Here is a 17,203-nt window from a genome sequence, read left to right as displayed (position 1 = left end):
GGACCTCTGTCTGGAGGTGCAGAGGCTGCACATTTTCAGGTGGTTAGGCTTGGGACACTTTCCTGCAGCTGGCCTGGGTGTTCTTTTGGCCTTGCAGATCCACTCCTCACTACCCATCCTGCTTTGTGCCCTGGGAAGCTGACTTCTCTGGACCACATGGTAGGCTTCCTTGACCTAAGGCAGTGGCAGATGATGGGAGAGTGGGAAGAGACTGAGATCGGGTATTTATTCCCAGGATCTCTTCCAGCTCTGTCCACCTGGGATGGCTGTGACCCTAACCAAATGGCCATGGTTCTTAGAAAGCCCTCTCCCATGCCCCCCTGAGTTCTAGGAATGGTGCTCTCCATTTTTTTCTTCAAGCCTAGACATAGTAATGGCTCCCTCACGTTACCCACCCTGGGAACTGCACCATCTTTGCTGGTTTCCTTAAACCATATTTTAACGAATACTTTCTTTAAAGCTCAGCTTTGACTGTTGGAGTGTGCCATTTCTAGCTAACACCACTGTTTCCTCGTCCTTCTTGGGTAGTCCCATTTGGCTAAAAGGTGCATTAGTCAACACATTATTTAAAGGAGACTGGCAAAAAGAGGTATTATTATACATCGTAATAATTCCTCGAAGAATTTTGGAGCTTTCTAAATTGTGATCTGTTGCCTTCCTTTCCTGGTTTGCGAATAACAGATTTTATAAAAGTGTTGCCATAGAGCTCTTAAATTCACTCAGGGACTTGAAAAAAAATTACATTTTTTGCTGACTCAAAGGAAAATGAAAGAAATTTACACCCTGCCATATGTTTTCCCTGGTGGAATTAATCGACAATGAGTCCATTGTGGGCAAAGGCACAGTTGTGCAGGGAGGATTGTGGGGAAACAACTAAGGTCAGTTTAAAATTTCTCTCCGAAAACTACCAGGGTCTGGTTTGCAGAATTAGACCTACAATTTCCTAGGTGACTCTGAGGAGCAGATAAAGCCCTGGAATTTAAAAAAAAAAAAACAGAGTTTATCTTCCAGAGAAATGGCAGCTATACAGCTCTGGGGTTGCAAAGAGATGGGAGGTGAAAAGGTTCAGGTGCTCTCGTGGGACTAAGTATTAATGTCCAACTGCCAGAAATGGAACAGAGCATCTTTTATGTTTTATTACTAGGGGTCCATATAATCATTATCCAAGCCAGGATTTTTTTTTTTTTTTTTTGGAGTAAAAGAGGGTGTTCAATTGCTTTGTATTAGAGACATAGACTGGGACTGTAACTGGCAAAATGGAAGGTCAGAAATAAACTGAGAATTGTCTTCTTCAGAGTCAAGAACATCTGTCGGGAGAGGCACCATTGAGAGCATACCTGCTTCTGTTGTGTTGTGCTCTGCATAACTCCCCGTGGGCTGGGGTAAGGAGGAGGGCCAAGTTCATCTTATTTACTACTCACAAGAGCCACTGAAGAGATGAAGCTGCAGCTGAGCTGGATTACGTGACTTGCTGAAGGTCTGTTGGTGGTAGAGGTAGGCTTCTGTGTGGTTTGTCTGATTTCAAAGACAGTCCTTGTCTCTCTGTACTAACATAGCCCACCAGTGTATGACATTTGAGGCAAAAAGGGATGGCAAGCAAAGCACTAATAGGCATGCTTCCTTCTTCTGACCTTCTCTGGGAGACAGAAAAAAAGCAGGTGGAGACTCGTGTACAGATGTCCTGAACAAAGGGAAATCTAGCAGGCAGAGGGCCTTTGCAGAGGAGATCAAGCTCAGCCAATGAGCTGGAGATTGGTTTCACTTAATTACATTCAATCTTTAAATTCTATGTGGATGATCCTGAAATTCTCTTAGATTGTTCAAGATAAATGTGCCAATTGGTGCACAAAGAAATGTATTGCTATTTAATGCACACAGGTGATCATCATTATAAAACAGTTTGTCATTGCATGGACCAGGATATGCCATAGTGCAGACCACCGTTCCTGAAAAAGAATAGCTCTGTGTGTGTTGACAACATTCCCTGAGGCTGGGGGTGGCCCTACTATCTCTACACACACATGGATGTTACCAGAACCCTCTTTTATTTCTGTCTCTGAAGTTCTAATTAAGGACACATCTCTCCTACATTCTACCATTCCTACCTCTCTCTTCCTTCCAAATTCAGCTGACCTGGGAAGTGGGCTCAGGGTTGTCTTAACAACTACAGATTGATTCTTGTATCAGCCTCTTATCCATTGCTTCCAGCTGACTACCGGTGCATTCAGAATCTCCCAATTGCCTCCCCCCTGAATTTGGCCTCTTAAAAAATTGTGCTTGAAAAAATTGTGCTGTATTTATATACACCATCTAAACAATTTATGGCTTTTGCTGATTGTCTGTTTTACAAAAAATTTTTTTTGGTCCACACTTAATTTGATTTTGTTTGATATTGCTAATAAATTTGTATAGCCCTTTAACATTTATGGTAAAAACCTCATAATCTTTAAGAACATAAGTAACTTTGTGGTTATAATATTTGAATATATGCTCAATATTTGAAAAGCAATATTCGATGTAATTTTCAGCACAGTCCTATAAGGTATGTATTACTATCTCCCCAGTTCACAGAAGCGGAGGCTCACAGTGGTCAAGTAAAGTGTCCTGTATCACATAGTTGATAAAGCTGCGATTCAAACCCAGAATTGTCTCCAAAGCCCGTGCTTTTAACCATCTTGCTATACCATGTAGAATATTAAATATTGATATTTCAAGATGATATTAAGGGAAGCCAGAATCAATATATCAAAACTGGGAGACCCCTTGCAGATGATTAAATCCAAATACCTTATTGTATAGGTGGCTAGCAGTGGGTGGGAGAGAGCGTGCAACTTTTCCAAGTCTACAGAGTGGGTATAGAAGAGGTGGTTGGTTGCCTGTTCAACATCCGTTCTCCTGTCTCCTCCTTTCTAAAAGTATACTGCTTTTGTTAGGTCTTCATATTTCTCTATATGACTGTGTATTTCAAGGAAGCCTGCCCAACCACGAATCCTAGGGATTGAGTCATAGCTGGCCTAATCTATCATGGTGATCCCATTTCCTCACCATTGACTGCCTTATATGTGGGCAGATGAAACAATTTTGGCCAATAAAAGATGAGAAAATCGAATGAAGGGCTTCTGGGAAGTTTCCCTCACTTTTAAAAAAGAGCTAGGGGAAGACACCTGTAGATATGTATGAGTCATAGGAGGATCCCTCCTGATGAAGGGGAAAGAAGAATTAGTACTTCTATTATTTATTGTTTACTATGCCAGGTTTCTTATTAGGGTCTTCCATAAATGATGTCTTATTCTCAGAACAAAATGGCAAAGCAGGTTTGTTTGTACCCATTCACAGATGTGGAAACTCAGACTCATGACAGTTGGGTCATTCAGCTGTTAACTGGTAGAGCCAGGATTGAAATCCAGAAATGTACGGCTTCAAATTTATCATGTTTTGTGATAGATACTTTTACATTGAAATAAATCTGGCACAGTTTATGTTATGGTTTGTGTTAGTAGTTGTGTTAGTTAAGTCTTCAAAAGCATGTTCTCTTCTGTGTGCCCAGATGGATTTAGTTTCTGTGTCTGCAGAGCCACGCACCCTCAGCGGCTTGGCCTAGGTGTGGGATCGTCCCTCTAGCTGACGTCTTCATCTGATGAGCCTCTGAAATGGCAATAACCTAGAGGTATGCATGTGATTGGGGAGGTAAAAATCATTCAGTATTGCTGGCTTTGGGGACACAATTGGGAGGCTCCTTTTGTCTCATATAATATCTGGTTTTCAATTTTGAATCTCTTGGAGATCTTGGCTTGAGTCAGCTATGGTAACAGTACATGGTAGAAACACCAAGTAATTGTTACTTTGCACGATTTAAGTAACTGGTTTGTTTGCTGCCTTGGCTGAATTAACTCAGTTGACCTGTGTAAGCCCAAGTTTATTTCTTTCAGGAAAAGCCATGCAAATCTCTCCAAATAAAGATAAAAATGCCTGCCTTACAGTGTTGTAGTGACAGCCGAGTGAACTAATGTCCTTGTATTTTCTACTACATGGTAGGAAACAGATCATACTAGTTCCCTAAGTCCCTATTTTCCTCTATGCTTCCTTCAGATCTTTGATCAAGGATCATCTCAGTGAGACTTTCCATGACTTCTGTCATCACTCTTATCCTCATCTTGTAACATGCTATCTAATTTACTTATGTATTATGTTTTTTGCATATTGATTCCTCCTAGAATACAAACATCTTGAACGCAGGGAACTTTGCTTCTTGTTCAATGATATATCCAAAATATCTAGAACAGTGTCTAGCACATAGTGAGTGCTAAATATATATCGTTGGACAAGCAAGTTCATTCTTGCATGTGGCCTCGGTTTTCTGAAGCAGGTTGGGTAGGTCATAAAGAAGCAGAAGACATGCGTTGCATGTTTAGTGCCTTCCATAAGGTTTTCATTGTCTTATCTAATATCATGCCCTCAACTTCTGTGAAACTTCAGTATAAGAATTAGCCAGAGGAGAAGTATTTCTGCATTTTGCAAACATTGCAAACTCAGTTATTCAGTGTAATTTTTTAAAGAAAGAATTATTTTAGAATTTAGAACTAAAGACAAACTTCCTCCTCTTTTTTGAATTAAAAACTTTCCTTCACAACTTATATTCCTTTTTGTCATGGCTGCCGGGAAGACCAGAGGTAACTTAATTGTCAAGTTCATTGACCGTTGCCTCAGCTTCTAGTTGGAGTTATCTACTCTTCTTTTTATCTATCTATCTATCTATCTATTCATCATCATCATCATCATCATCACCACCACCACCATCATCTATCTCTATCATTTCCTTCCCAGGGCTGCTGTAACAAATTACCACAACCTGGATGGCTTAAAACAACAGAAATCTATTCTCTCAAGTTTTGGTGGGCAAAGGTCTGAAATCAGGGTGCCAGCAGGGCTGGTTCCTTCTGGAGGCTCTGAGGGAGAATCTGTTTCATGTTTCTCTCCTGGCGTCGGGTGGTTGCTGGCAATCGTTTGCATTCCTTGGTTTGTAGCTTCATTTGCCGGTCGCTGCTTGTTGTGTCATGGCCTTCCTCCTGTGTATCTCTCCTCACGTTGTTCTTATAAGGATACCAGTTATCGGATTTAGGGACCGACCCAATACAGTATAGCCTCATCTTAATTAACTACCTTTTCAAAGACCCTATTTCCAAATAAAGACACATTCTGAAGTTCTGGGTAGACATGAATTTTGGGGGGACACTATTCAGCCCAGTACACTACCAATATCACTCCTGCTTTATGCTCTGGCCTTCTGCTCCCCGACTTCTTCTCAGGCATGTTGTCCAGTTTCTCTGACATTTATTTATAATTCATTTATTCCTCAATTACTTATTAAGTGCCTACTATATGAAGGTTCTTCAAAAAATTTGTGAAAAAATGGAATTGAAAGATAATACAAATCTTTCCATGAACTTTTTGAAGAACCCTTGTACATTAAGCATTGAGAATGAAATAGTAATCAAAGTCTTTGCTCCTCAGGGATCTTACAATCTAATGAAGAAGAAATACATTAATAAATAATAATCTGATTAAATATATGTTCCAAAAAAGTGACATTTATAAATCATGCCAATTGCTATGAAATAATGTGAGATATGAGATTATAAAGCGAGATATAATTCAGATTGTTTAAAGACCATGGGCAGGGTCTGTCTGGAGAAGGGATATTTCAGTTGGGAGTTTATAAGGTGAGGGCACTGGCTGAGCAAATGTCAGAGGGAAGAGTATTTGCAGAGGAGGAAGCAACAGCATGTTCAGGGGCCCCAGGCAGTCAAGCCCCTTGTGCATCTCCATCTAAAATGCCTGTTGTGGTGAGGCTGGAGTGGGCCAGGAGGAACATGGCATGAGATGTGGCTGAGAAGTGGGCAGTGGGAAGTCTTACAGGGCATGTAGGCCATGCCAGCATTTCTTTTTGTGTCTTAAGTAACATGGGAGGCCACTGCAGGCTTCAAAGCAGAAGAGTGATTTGCCACATGGAAGGAAGGCAGGAGTAAAAACAGAGACCAGTTAGGAGTCCTTTCTAGTGGCCCAGGTGAGGGATGATGGCTTGGACTAGAGTGATGACAGTGGAGATAACAATAAATGGGCATATTTGAGGCATATTTTATAGAAGACAAAGGTACGGCTTGCTGATGGATGCTGAAGTGGAGATGTGGGAGGCGTTAGGGATCCCTGCCAGATTCTGGAATGAGTAACGACATGGACAGGGGTACGCTACCAAGATGTGAAGCACAGGAGAAAAAGCAGATTTAAGAGCAAAGATCAAGGGTTCAGTTTTCGACAAGTTAAATTTGAGACGCCTGTAGGATATTCAAGTGAAGATGTCAAATAGGAAGGTGGATACGTGGTTCTGGAGCTGAGAGGAAAGGTCTGTGTTGAAATGAAAATTTGGGGGCTCTTGGTAAATAGAGACTATTGGAAGCCATTGTTGTTGACTTTAGAATTTTTTTTTTTTTTTTAACGTAAGACTGACCTTATCCTGATTTATTTGGCTACTCTTTTTAAATATCTGAGCCTGTGGCTCTGGTTACATCTTTCTGTCTTGTACTTTAATCAACTCGTTTCTGCCTTATTTTGTAGTTTCTTTCCTATTACAGTGTAAAGGCAGAGTACTGAAGTAGAAAGAAGTAGATTCTGACTATTTGTGTGCCTTTGGCAAATCACTCAGTATCTCTGGGTATTAGTTTCCCAAACGTAAATGAAGAGAATTGGTTGTTTTCAGTTTTAGAAATCTATGATTCTGTAATCTAAGAATTACTGGTTAAGGTATGTCAATTTTTCTAAACCCACAAATGAGTTATCACTAGCCACCACTTGGAAGTTAGTAAAGTTTTGATTAGATTTTGAAGGATATTTTGAAGTCCACGTTACGACCAGCAATTAATGGTTAAACCAAACACTGTTAATGTCAATTTCAGATACTATTGCTGTAATTCTGAACAGCATTTTTTCTTCACTTGTGGATAAAAGTATGTGAAAAAGTAGAAATTTAGACATTTACTCATCAAAATAGCATTACCTTTAAATCTAAGACAAACATGTCTCACTGCAAATTCCTATAGGAATGAGCATTCTCCAGGTGAAATTAGGAGTAATCCTAGTATCATGAGAGTCCTACTAAATGCAATAGCTTGGGTTATTGAGGATGAGGTATAAGTAACAACATTTCCTTATATTCTTCAAGGTAAAGTTATACAAAGTGTCCACAGTATTAGCAGTCTTTCCATACCTCCGTGACAGCGAAACTTCTCTTGCCACAGGGAACCACCTTGTACCACTTGTCATGCAGCACATCCATAAACCCATGTGACTTGTATTGACTGATTAGCTCAGATATATTGGAGGTCAATGGAGAGTTGGGAGGCAGACCAATGCCATATCCTAGAAGAAAATACAATCTCAGGTGAGTTTTTCACACCATTCCTGAGAGGTTGTCACTCTACTTCATACTTATGTGGTATTGCCATCAGATCGGATAACAAGAGTATGGTGAGTTCTCACCATCTTTCCTTCAAAGGACTTAAAGATGTTCTTAGATATGATTACCCTCAGATTGGCTGCATCTCTGAGTAGACAAGATGAGTCTGAAAGGAGAGCGATGGGCTGGTGCACAGTGTACTGGTGGAACATTTTATTTCTAGACCTTCTGCCCTTCCTGTCAAGATATTTCTTAGAAGTAATCTCTGAGGTCTTTACCAGGGCTAGGATTCCCTATCCACCTCTCCCAGGACCCCTCCTCTGGACCTTAAATACACAAAATTGGATTAATTATAATCTTTGGTTTATGGCATTCTCTTTTCGAGAATAACCCCTCTTTTACTTTTTTCTGGTTTATTTTTGAATAAGATAATATGACCAGGTGAACATACAATACAGCATGAAAACTAAAACATCAACAAGAACTTACAATAACTAACTTCAATTATCAAAAAAAAAAAAAAAAAAAAAAAAAAGGACTCAGGTAATACCACGTGTTAGAGATGTGGTGTGGACCAGTAAGATCATTTTTGTGTTGCTTGTTGGAATGCAAATTGATATAACCCACTTTGGAAAATAATTTGGTGTTATTTTGTATAGGTGGACATTTACATACATTAAGACCAGCAACTCTGCTCTTAAATACATTCCCAAAGAACTCCATAAGCACAGCTGGAGACATGTATGAGAATGTTCTTAGAGGCACTGTTCATACTATCAAGAATTGGAAACAACTCAAATGTTCTTTGACAAGGAAATGGCTAAATTAATTGTGTAATGCTTATACAATTGGGATATTATGTAATTTAAAAATATATGCATCGGAACTAGATGCAATGATATGAATAACTCTGAGAAATATGCTATTGAATGAAGAAGGTCACTTTCAGAAGATTACTTGCAGCATGAATCCATTGAATAGATATAGGAAAAACATTAAAACAAAACAATGTATTTTTAGAGAGACATATATATGTGATAATACTATATTTAGAAAAAAAAATGTGATACAATAAACCAAATATCCAGGATAGTGGTTATGTAGGGCAAGAGAGGCAGAGGAAGGGATAGGGAAGAGCACAAAGATGGATGTGATGTGTTGTCAAAGTTTTATTAATCAGCTTAGACTACCTGTATCCTCACACTGTGTGGCTTTACTTGCTTTCCAAACTATTACTGCACTATTTATCTCTTTGAGATGGGCCATGTGAAAGAGGCTAATTAGCTCATTTTGTTTTTAGCTATTGCATAGCATAGTTAAAAAAAAAAGATTTTTTTTTTTTTGCTTTCAACATGATGAGGAAGATAAATTAAAAATATGGTTAATTTCTTTTTCACTGATAAAGACTAAGAGTCTGTCAAGGATCCAAAGATACTTAATGGAAACAAATACTTGCTATAATTAGTCTGTCTTACAATTCAATTCCAAGAACATTCGTTTTTGTTCCTTTTTAAAATGCAGTTACACAAATCCTTAAAAAAAAAAATGGAGGCTTAAGATCTGTGTATAACCAATAAAGGGAAGAAAGAAATAATGCAGAAAAATTTTTGAGTTTTACAGAGTTGTATGTTTTCTTTTTTCCAGATAATTTGTTTTTTCCTTAACAATTACGAGTCAAGAAAATGATGACAATGTGAAAAGCATGATTAGAATTTTCCATTCAAAGGGCTATTTTGAGTGCCTGTTTTCTGCCTAGTAGTTTTGGTTTGAGAGGCAAGACTTATAATAAAAGACTTTGGATGGGCAGCTTTTTCTTCTGCTGATGTTATCATTAAATAACATTTTTCTTTTTTATAAAGGATAACTTATTATAAGGAAGTAACCAGTTTTCTTTAGAAATTTATAATAAATGCTACTGACAAATCAGTTGCACAAACATTTATTCAGTACTCATTTTGTGTCAGGCACAATACTAGGCACATGTATAATAATATTCACTGACTCACTCATTCATCCAACAAATATTTACTGAGTGCTCAGGCACTGTGTCATCAGGATTTAGCAGTGACCAAGGAAGATGTCTCTGCTCTCACGGAGTGGACACTTTCTTAGGGAGACAGATATTAAAGAATGTACTGTGTAATTGATAATTTCATGACAATTGAGACAAGTGACAGGAGGAAGAAAACTGGGGCATAAAAGAAAATATAGTAGTAAGACTTGGAACTACCTGATTGGGATGGGTTGATGTTCATTATAATTAGGCCATGTTTGCTAAATATTAGTGTGTTTTCCACACTGAGGCAATAGTTTTCAACAACCACCACCACCACCTCTAATGTTGATGGAGGGCTTACTATACACCAAGTACTGCTCTATAATAAACTTTTCACATATCTTATCCTATTTTGTAGATCATCTACTAAACCATTATTGTGTACTAGATTGTGGCTCACAGTTCAATTAAATCACTCTGGGATTTTAATAAGAAATAGGACACACTGAGCCCTACTATATGCCACACACTATTTCACAGCTATCTATCCCTACATGAACCCATGCCAGAGTATATATTACTTAGACTTAAAGATTGAATTAGTAAACTGCCAAGGTCACACAGCTAGTTGTTGGCAAAGCAAGCATTTGAAAGTGGGTCGGTTTGATTCTAAAACCAATGCTCTTTTCACCATATCCATTACAACATGTGACCAAGTCAAGGGAATATTTGACCTATTTCCTTCCATTCAAGACAGGCCCTATAACTGTGGCCATATTGACACTATCCCCCAAACCAGGTAATTCATTAAAAAACCACAGTCATCTAAACTGGAGGTTTATTTTCAGTAGAAACAAGTATATATTATTCACAGGCAGATTTTACTTATAAGCTTTTCAATAAGTTGTGTAGATATAGTGTAAGAATAGCCCTATCTTGTTTATGATTATATACATAAGGAAATTTACTGGCAAGAACCCTCACTAATTATATTGTTTCTCCTATAATTCCTCTTAAAGATAATAGTTCCAACCCACATTAGTATAATAATAACAGAATTGGTTTTGTTTTTCATTTGATAAGCATTTTTTGCACAACTATTAATCTATTCATTAATTTCACAGATGTGTTAAATGCTTCTTCTTTGCAAGGCACTCTGCCAAGTACTCTGGAGGTTTCCAAGATACACAGAGTTATCCATAAGAAATTTATGTTGGCATGGGGGAGATGAAATATAAATAAAGAACTACATAACACAGTAGAAAATTACATGATTTTTCTTGGAAGAAAAGATGGGTGAGGCATAAATTCAATAAAGGGTAAAATATAATGACTAGGACACAATGAGGAGGACAGATAAAACTTTGGAAGTTCAGAGGAATGAAAGAGTGCTACTAGATGAGAGGATGAGAGAAGCCATCTTATCTTAGATTGATTCTTGATAGTGATATTTTTGGTAGATGAGGCAAAAGCACATAAAAAGAAAATTAAAAAAATTGAAATTAATACTTGTGATAAATCTACATATTTTAAAAATAGAATGTTGGTGCTACAACAAAAGTATTAAAATTCTCATCAGGAAAAAGCAATGCTGAAGTCACAGAGACATTTATAAAAAATTGCTACACAGTAAGTAATAAATATTAAATTGCTCCACTCCATCATGTCTAAGTTAATTTGCAATTGACTGCTAAAAATGTATTACTATCCATTTAATTTTCTATTTTAATACATATATCGAATATTGGTATTTTAATGATTTCTTGCATTTATAATACTTGTTATTAGCTAATTAATACAAACTATGCATATGGACCAAGGGGAGAAATATTAAAAAAAATTATGTGGAGAGGAGAAGAGATATTTGTTCAAAGATACAAAAGTCCATTTTATTCAGTAACATAAAATAATAAAACCTTGAAGTTTTCATTTTTGTTCTTCTCTTTATCAGTTGCTTTTCAAATTTGATCATGTTCATTGGTCAAAGAAGTCTTATTTTTAAATTGCTGACTCAACTTAGCAGCCTGAGTTGCTTTCATTATCATTAGAAATGTGGCTTTGCAATAAAGAAGGGGTTGACTATTTTGTGGTTGATGGATGAAGCAAAATGGAATCCTTCAACCCTAAAGATGAAGGCATCATGCTGCCTGGAAATTGGATACAGCTTAATAGCCCAAGAGAAAAATTTTCAGAATAGAATCCTGATCTCTTCCCCATGGATAAATCAGCTTTACTCAGCAAAGAGTGGTAGAAGTATATTTTGGCTAGCAAATGTATAGTTAGATATTCAAAGACTAAAAAAAAAAATCTTCCTGAAATGTGGTTGGAAAATAGATATTTTGAAAATAAGATCTCAGATAGGATTAAAAAGACTTCAGGAAGATTCATTCAGTTTTACAGTTTGTCCTTGGAAAACCATTTAGCTATTCCGTAACAATGGTTGAGAACATATTGTAATAGTGCCGACTATAAAGGAAACGTTAAAAATGCGTTTCCCTTACCCCCAGTACATCAAAGTGGGGGAGACAAATGTGTGGAAGAAGCTGACATCTATGAAGGCTATCCTGGGAGAATTTTATTGTGAATTGGTCTCTCTATATTAATTCATTATGCTGAATAATAATAATTTATTGAACACTTCCTATGTGCCAGGCATGCTACTACATACTTACATGTATTATTTTACTTTAATCCTTACAAACAACTGTATCATAGAGGTACTATTCATATTCTCATTATGCAGATGAGAACAGGTTAAGTAATTTGCCAGTTAATGAGACTAATTCTATTCTAATTCGAGCATTCAGACTCCAGAGCTAGTGCTCCAAGGTATTAGGTAATTACTGGAAAGCAAGTAAAAGAACAAACTCACAAACAGGCAAAGGTCTTCAGCAGAGAGGTCACAAATCATTGCACAGTAACATTACTCTATCTCTTCATTTAACCTTTATTGTCAGCCAAATTCAATGTGTAAATTTGGGACAGGTGTTCATTTATCTCAACATTTTCTTCTTTTTTCCTGGTCACACAGCATGTCTTTGTGACCCTGGTGTATGGTATTTAATTTGACCAAAGACTTTCCACATGCTCTTGAATTCTTAATAAGTTTTGATTTGTTCTGCTGTGTACTCTCTAATAGCAAAGAGTACTCAGGAAAGGGTTTCAAATTCAGTGTGAGTCACTATGTCTCCTTTGCCATACTTTACTTTTTAAGTCTAGACAAATGCAGAATGGTGAAGTTGGGAGGGGTATGAAGTAGTCATCTTAGTCTGTTTGGGCTGCTATAACAGAATACCATAGACTGGGTGGTTTAGAAACAACAGAAATTTATTTCTCCCAGTTCTGGAGGCTGGGAAGTTCAAGATCAAGGTGCTGGCGGATTTGGTGTCTGGTGAAGGCCTGCTTTCTAGTTCATTGATGGTGCCTTCTTACTGTGTCCTCACATGGTGGAAAGGGCAAATGAGCTCCTTTGGGCCTATTTTATAAGGGCACTAATTCCATTTCATGAGGGTAGAGCCCTCATGACCTAATCATCTCCCAAATGCTCCACCTCCTAATACCATCACATTGGAGATTAGGTTTCAACATGCAAATTTTGGGGGGACACAAATATTCAGACCACAGCAGTAGTCACACTAAGTTGGTGTGATATCAGCAATATGTACAGTGAAGGTACTTTCAACACGAAGGAATCAGTGCAGTCTGTTTTCCCTCCTAAGTTCTTGAAATCCATGTGCAAACTATCAGGATGCTTTTGATTAACTAAATGAGTAAGCAAATTATGTACTTATCTCAAATCTAACCTAATGAGTTATTCAATAGGTAATACCTTATTTTTTACATAATTGTTATATTCCTAGCATTGTACTAGACCATGTGAAGCAATGTGGATAGGCATGTAAATCTTTCCTGTATGCTAAGTGGGCAAGTAATGTTTATAAACTGCTTTGATGATTTTTATACCTATACAGCCTAACTTATTCATAATTAAAGCTCACATTTTAATACCTCAAGAAACCTAAAGGAAAGCATATAATATTTTAAAAAATTTTATTGAGGAAAGTATTTCCCTAAAAATCTATGAGATTAACATCTTTTAAAAATGCAGCAATCAAGACTTTTACTAATATTTCTATCACATTGTTGTGCGTAACTTATAAGCATACTCCTTTTGTGTTTTACCAAGTTCTGGTTTGAGGTTGTGAACTTGTTGGCAGGGGCAGTATTGAGTTAAATTTTCTGATTTGCAACCCATTCATTTTGAGAATAAGCCAACTATGATAACAATGCTCTCTCAATTAAAATCTGCAGTATTTCTGCTCTCTTGCAGGGAGAGCTCTTCCATGCACCATTTTGTGTTTATCCCCTTTGAAAACAATGTGGTGTCTAGAGAGGATGGGAACTGCAAGACACTAAGTCTCAGGAGCACAGATGGAAATGTAAACAGGAAACCAATAGGGAGTTAATTGTGTGGCATCTGGTACTGGGGTCTAGCAGAGGCAAACAAGCCATCTTACCACTGTCTTTTGACAAGATAGGGTTGTTTCCTGAAGATCAAGGTAGAAAAGTGGAGCCCCTCATTTTTATGCCCTCTACAAATGATTCACTGTTAGTAGCTACTAATGGCAGAAGGGACCTCAATTACTCAGTGCATCTAGGACAGAAATAAAATGTACCATCCCCAGATGCCACAAAATAATGAGAATTTTCCTACTGTTACATCAAAATGGGGGTATATATTAAATGTTCTCTGGTTTTCTAGCTTTTTTCTTTTCTTTTGGTGCCTTTGCTATCCCAGACTGTCATCTTAATAGAAGACCAAAACTGCTAACTATCTCTCTTCCTGAGTATCATCCCTGGTTCACATGGGGGTCACTTTGCGTGGAGAGAAGACTGATTTCTCCTAGGAGAAGTTTCAAAGAAACAGCATCCTCATTCATCACAAAAACAAAGACTGAAATAAAAAATCTGCTGATGTGTTTAGGGGAGAGAGAGACCAACTGTGGTTGGGAAATTGGGAAATTGGAATCAGAATAGTCTTGGCACCCTAGTTAACATATAGGAAAGTACAGATTTCTGAAAATAGGACTTGGGAATTCTCATGGGACTGTTTCAAGCCAAAGTGTTTTCTGACAAGTGAGCATGGCTGTCTTGAGAGCTACATGTAGTGTCAGGGAAGGGAAGCTGGGAACTGGGAGATGTGAAATTTGCTGGTTCAAACTATCAGCTCCATATATCAACCGTTGTTCAGAATGAGAGAAGCTACTGACAGAGCAATCTTTCTTTGGTCCTGAAGTTTTGTTGATTGGTTGATCAAGTTGGAAGCAGAAATTTGCTGCCGGTATGGAAAAAGGCAAATCTGAGATCCCAAACAAGGTTTTGTTTAGAACCCTAAAAGGTACTAAACTATAGAATAAAAATTTTTTCCTACTTATTTTTCAACTAGTGGAAAAAAACTTATTTAAGAACAATAGATTTAGATTTTAACCCCAGTATTATCCTATCATTGTATGATTGTGAAAATGTGATGTCACGCTCCTGGGCTTTCTTGTATTAAAGTGAGTAAGATGGATTAAATCAGTATCGGGGCCCTTCCAATTATCAAATGTAATCATTCTAGTTTTTACGTCATATTCACTACAGTATTTGGCTGCTAGAAAATACAGATTAAATTAAAATTATATCCCCTCATTTAGTACACCAAGCTACCACTCCCAGATATCTAAGGCACCATCATTCGGGTAACAATAATTTTTTCCTAACAATTAGGTAAATAAATGTTTGTTGAGTAGGTGAAAAATAAATTTCTAACTTCAGCAACTTAATAGCTAAGTGCTTATGAGTTGAAAGTGAAAACAAGGGCAGATGAATAGCTCTTTGCCTCTGACTTTGGCATTTGTGACTTGCTAGGTTGGCACACTGAGCATATCCTGGGTAAAAGTGAATCAGGAGTGACTGATTAGTACCTTCTATGGCAAATGGCTTTCCCACAGTTAGAAGTTTGCAGTCAGCATCTATTGACACTTCGTAATCCAGAAGGGCTTTGTCCATGATGAAGGCGTCTAGTTTCTCTGGATCATTCCTATATTTAAGACCAAGTGAAGAAAAGTGAAAATGATTCATTAATGGGCATGAAGCGCTAAGGCTGACAGCTGGCTATTGTTTAGGGCACAGAAACCTGGTCACTAAGGGCAGCACAAGCTAGCTAGGTGCAGTCTCAGCTTTGCTGGCATCTCACTGACCTTGAGAGTACAGACCTGGGGGAAAAGGCACTCTTTTAAGAAAGAAAGACATCTTCCCAATGGGTTTATCTACCAGTCCCTTTCACTACTTCTAAATCCAACAACAAAGCCATAGCAACTCTGAATTAAGAGAGAGGTACATAGAGAAGATTCATTTCTCTTATATTACCAGAGTGACTTCTTTGCCTTAGGCATTGTGTTTGTTGTTCTCCATACATTTTATCACTCATACTAACTGTGACATAACAGATGAGGAAATTGAGGCTCAGAGAGTTGAAGCAACTTGATCCAGATAACATAGCTGGTAAATGTATATACTCATTAATTAGTATATTAAAATTTTTCTTTCTGTCATGATCACTATCATGTTTTTCAGAGATCAGCTATCATTTCATATTTAGATATTAAGGGAATACATTTAAGAGATCTAATACCTTTGGGGAAAAGGAAGTTGTGGTCATTTTATAGACCATAGGCTAGTATTCAATAAATGGAAGAGAAAGCTTATGTGATCTTATTTATTTGTTTATCTTAGTGATCTGATTTATTAATGTATCTACAGAGATTCATGTTTCACTCCTATCCCAGCAGGCAGGTCAAGCAAGAATAATTTAAAGTAGGTGCCCCTGGCTGTGTTAGGGAATCAACAATGGGCTGGACTCAAGCTTCCATCAGATGCCTTGGGCATCCTTCATGAAGGTCTTCCCATTTTTTGAACACAGGTGCAGAAATGGTCCAGAGTAAAGATATGTCTCATCACAGGCTGAACTCCCACTTACAAAGAGGGTAAGAGAAGAATTCTAAAGGGAACTGTCTAAGGTGTGTGCAGTGATTTCTTTGTTTTCAGACACATCAAATCCTTTTTGGAAAGATGTAGGGCAACATCCATTTAAGAAAGGCTTTTCTACCCTCAACATTGTCCAAAAAGCTTTGCAAAGAGAACAGCTCTTCTTTATTCCATCTGGGCTCAGTCCTTCCTCTCCTAGAGCCATGAATGAGGCTGTTCAAATTTACACAAAGGTATGGCCCTTATAAAAAACCTTTCCTGTGCTTGCCTTATGGAACACTATTCAGGGCTGCTCTGACTCAGTGTACCCAAATTGCAATTATTTGTTTTCCAAGTAAATACTATTTCCTTTGACCTCTGCATTAATCTTTTTTTTTTTTTTTTTTAGTTAACTGACAAGTTATAATGAGGCCTATGTTTAACTTCAACCAAAGGGAAAGCACCCCTCAGCTCCACAGCAGTGGGAAGCTTCAGGAAGGGGTCGGAATGTGAATTGTCTACTAGGAGGTAATGATGAGGAATATTAATGAAATCCTGGCAATAAAATAAAAATTGAGCTAAAAGATATTTTTCCAATCAATTTGACTGCCACAATAGCAGAACGGACATTCGGAGCTGCAGAGCAAGAAATTATCATTTGCCAATATTCCACAAATATTTGTGGTAGCAATATGACAATGGAAAAGAATTGAGATTAAATTCATTCTTTTGAACCAGTTATTCCTGAG

The 17,203-nt window shown here is 37.6% G+C and overlaps 1 protein-coding gene across 1 annotated transcript in view; it reads right to left on the bottom strand.

The window, feature by feature from the left end:
* GRIN3A (glutamate ionotropic receptor NMDA type subunit 3A) overlaps positions 1–17,203 on the bottom strand; it is a 160,829-nt gene that overhangs the window by 30,273 nt on the left and 113,353 nt on the right. The window contains exons 5-6 of the mRNA XM_063082471.1: positions 15,413–15,528; positions 7,262–7,413 (exon numbers count right to left, since the gene is read on the bottom strand). Of these exons, the coding sequence (XP_062938541.1) occupies positions 7,262–7,413; positions 15,413–15,528 (268 nt within the window). The remainder of the gene's footprint in view (positions 1–7,261; positions 7,414–15,412; positions 15,529–17,203) is intronic.

The sequence above is a fragment of the Cynocephalus volans genome, chromosome 17 (assembly GCF_027409185.1).
Source record: "Cynocephalus volans isolate mCynVol1 chromosome 17, mCynVol1.pri, whole genome shotgun sequence".
Lineage (NCBI taxonomy): Eukaryota > Metazoa > Chordata > Mammalia > Dermoptera > Cynocephalidae > Cynocephalus > Cynocephalus volans.
The sequence above is the reverse complement of the archived record's forward strand: the minus strand, read 5'-3'. Positions and strand labels throughout refer to the sequence as shown.